Here is a 3,193-nt window from a genome sequence, read left to right as displayed (position 1 = left end):
AAGGTAATATCTAATATTCATCTTATTAGTTTTTTGTGAGTTCTGATTATTTTCCAATTCGAAGCTGAGTCTGAAAGGTAATAAGTGACAGGAGTATAGATACTAATAGTAACAACGTTACTTATAACAATAATAATTAAATTTGTGCCATGGCGTTATGGTTAGAGTTATTACCATTTTCATTGAGTTTTCAAATCTATGTGCATAAAATGAATAGCCTAAAGTGCAGAAAAAGCTGTTTGAAAACTGTACTTAATTTTAGGCATGGAACAACAAAATAACAAACAGAAAAATACAGAGGACTAAAATGAGACCTTTTATTACGGTATAAATATGGCAAAAAGTGGTTCCAAGACAGATAGAATAGACATCAACTGATCTCATCACTGATTACTGAATACTTATGCTTTGATTTTTTGGAGGTAATACTTGAGTTTTTGGGGTTGGGATAGCGGTTAGCGTATTCTGGTGGAGAGAATTTGTCGATATGGCAACACTATTGCTGGTAGATATCACAGGTCTTAAGTAGTTTCCTGGAGTCATGTTAAACATCTGTTAATGGTACAGGATGCTTCAATGGAGTAGTCCAATTATATTTTCTTTTTACATTGGAAAGCTAATATTTTTCCCTGCTAGAGCCCTTGGCTTATAGCATCTTGCTTTTCCAACTAGGATTGTAGCTTAGCTAATAATAATAATAATAATAATAATAATAATAATAATAATAATAATAATAATAATAATACATGGTGATGATGATGATATGGATATTCTCTAATAATTCATAATGTGCACACATTTACAGGGCCAACCAAATTGTCTGCAACTTGTTATACGATTTTCATTAAACAAAAACGATCACAGGTAAAAAAGGAAAAGTATTTCAGCGAAAAACGAGATCATAGACAAAAATAAGATCATTTGGAGACTGCAAACCTCTGCCGAGACTAAGAGATCAACTTCGTATGGCTTCCTTGGGTGATGCAACATACATTAACTGTTCTGAGCTAAAGTTATGGAACCTTTTGTAACCACATTAATTTCATATCACATCTAGCTTTCACCATTTTGCAAGATGGAATAACTTTAATGAGTAACTTATCGGTAGAGTAAAAGTAAATCACAGACATTGTTTGGCACTTTTTCTCTTCCGTCTCATCTGACACTTATATTTTACAACTGCCCCTCTATTAGCTTCAGCCATCCATCTCATAGCTTCAATTGTTCATTTGCTAACTCCAACCGTCCATCTAACAGCTCCAACTATCCATCTACTAGCCTCAACTGTATATATATCAATCTATCGATATATATATATATATATATATATATATGTATATATATATGTATGTATATATATATATATATATATATACATTCATTTAAAGTAATGGTTTGGCCTACGAGAGAATTAACGTACGAGTTTTCCGAGATACTAGGTCGATATTTTGTTTTGTTATGCTAACAAAAAATTGAGGTCTCTCTCGTTGCCTTCACGGATTCGTTGCGCTCGCGGTTTCTTGCTTGTGCTTCGTGTTTTGTAGGGATTCCTTCTTTTAACTGTATTGTAGCCATGTCGCCTAAGAACGTAGGTGCTAGTAAGATTGCAGAGAAGAGGAGGATGATATCCATTGAATTAACGTGTGAAATTATCGAGAAACATGAACAAGGTGTGCGAGTAAAGCATTTGCCCAGGGAGTACAATTTTGAAGCAGATGGAGTCCCGTAATGGGTGAAGGAAACAGACCACCTTGGACAGGTTTATTAAGAAAAGTCCTTAATGGTAGGCTGACATGCCTAAAATAACTCTGAAAAAATAAACAATATCTATTAATAACTTACTCGAAACCATAAATTAATACACACTCAGCCGCATTTGTGTTTGATGATACTTACTATTAATTACACCAGCAGGTACAGGCTGCAACCAGTCTCGCAAAATTTGGCAAAGGCTGCTCCGCTATTGTGTGACGTCATGTGGAGACAACTTGACGTCTACAATAAGCTAACCACGTGAAAATGGATTAAGACAGCGAACACAGCGTAGATTTCAGAGATTTTTTCTGTAGATTTGGATGATATAAACGAAGAGGATGTAGCAGATAACGAATATCGGTCATTAACAATTCTGGAACCATATCGATTCGAACTATATGAATAAAGTAGCCAGAAAAACAGCAGCGAATTTGAAATTTGGCCATCAATAAAATAGAGATACAGAGAAAAAGAATCTTCATAAAAAACAAATCAATGTCAACTTTGAGGAGATGTAGCTAAAAAAAAAAAAAAAAAAAAAAAACACGCTAGGTGCTACTGGATAGAGCTCTCATATACGGGGAAAGAATAAGAGTAAATTCCTCAGTAAAAATTCTGCAATTGATAGAATATCACGCAGTAAATTCGTCTATACAAAATCTGCATTAAATAGTATAAGAACATGAAATATTGCGGGCAACGAAGCATTGCTTAATTCTAGATATTTAAACTAAAATGTTTGTAATTCATTACAGCCTACAGGAAGGAATAAAATATTAAAATAAAATAATAACCTGAAAATAATTAGATCAAATTGATGAGAGAAAGGAAAATAAATTGAAGGGATATAATAAAATTTAATGTAGAGAGATGGTGTTAATTTACGAACATGAGAGAGAGAGAGAGAGAGAGAGAGAGAGAGAGAGAGAGAGAGAGAGAGAGAGTAATTTTTTCTTAATTTTTCACTTGAATGTCTATCATTTCTCTTCTGGAGTGTCACCTTCTTTCTATTTACAATACATGCACGAAGGCCTCATTTTAAATAATCATTATATAAGCTGAGTGTTCTAACTACAGGCAATGATATTATTCAGTTTTTATATCAATCCTTGGAGTTAGTATACAAAATGTGTTTGACACATTATCTATCGATAATATATCCAAGGTCCCAAAAACAATGTTTGCGTAAATTACTTATAGCGTAAAAATTCACATCTTACTAAGCAAATCACGTATAAAAATATCTGTAAAACTTTTAATACCTTTGTAAATTTACAAAATACTATTTTAGTATCAAAAGTACCTATGTATCTTGAACATCAACTTGAAAGCATTTTATTACCGGTTCATGGAACACCATGGACCTTTGATTCCGATGGGTTTAGATACTCGTATGCGCACGAAAGACTAAAGAACTAGGAATAAATATTCCGAGAAT

General features: G+C 33.1%; 1 protein-coding gene across 1 annotated transcript in view; it reads right to left on the bottom strand.

Moving 5' to 3' along the window:
- Positions 1-49, bottom strand: part of LOC137617884 (uncharacterized) — a 16,754-nt gene extending 16,705 nt beyond the window's left edge. Inside the window, exon 1 of the mRNA XM_068347835.1 lies at positions 1-49. This exon is cut by the window's left edge and continues 134 nt beyond it. Within this exon, the coding sequence (XP_068203936.1) occupies positions 1-21 (21 nt within the window). The 5' untranslated portion in view covers positions 22-49.
- Positions 50-3,193: the final 3,144 nt, after the last annotated feature.

This window comes from Palaemon carinicauda, chromosome 24 (assembly GCF_036898095.1).
Source record: "Palaemon carinicauda isolate YSFRI2023 chromosome 24, ASM3689809v2, whole genome shotgun sequence".
Lineage (NCBI taxonomy): Eukaryota > Metazoa > Arthropoda > Malacostraca > Decapoda > Palaemonidae > Palaemon > Palaemon carinicauda.
The sequence above is the reverse complement of the archived record's forward strand: the minus strand, read 5'-3'. Positions and strand labels throughout refer to the sequence as shown.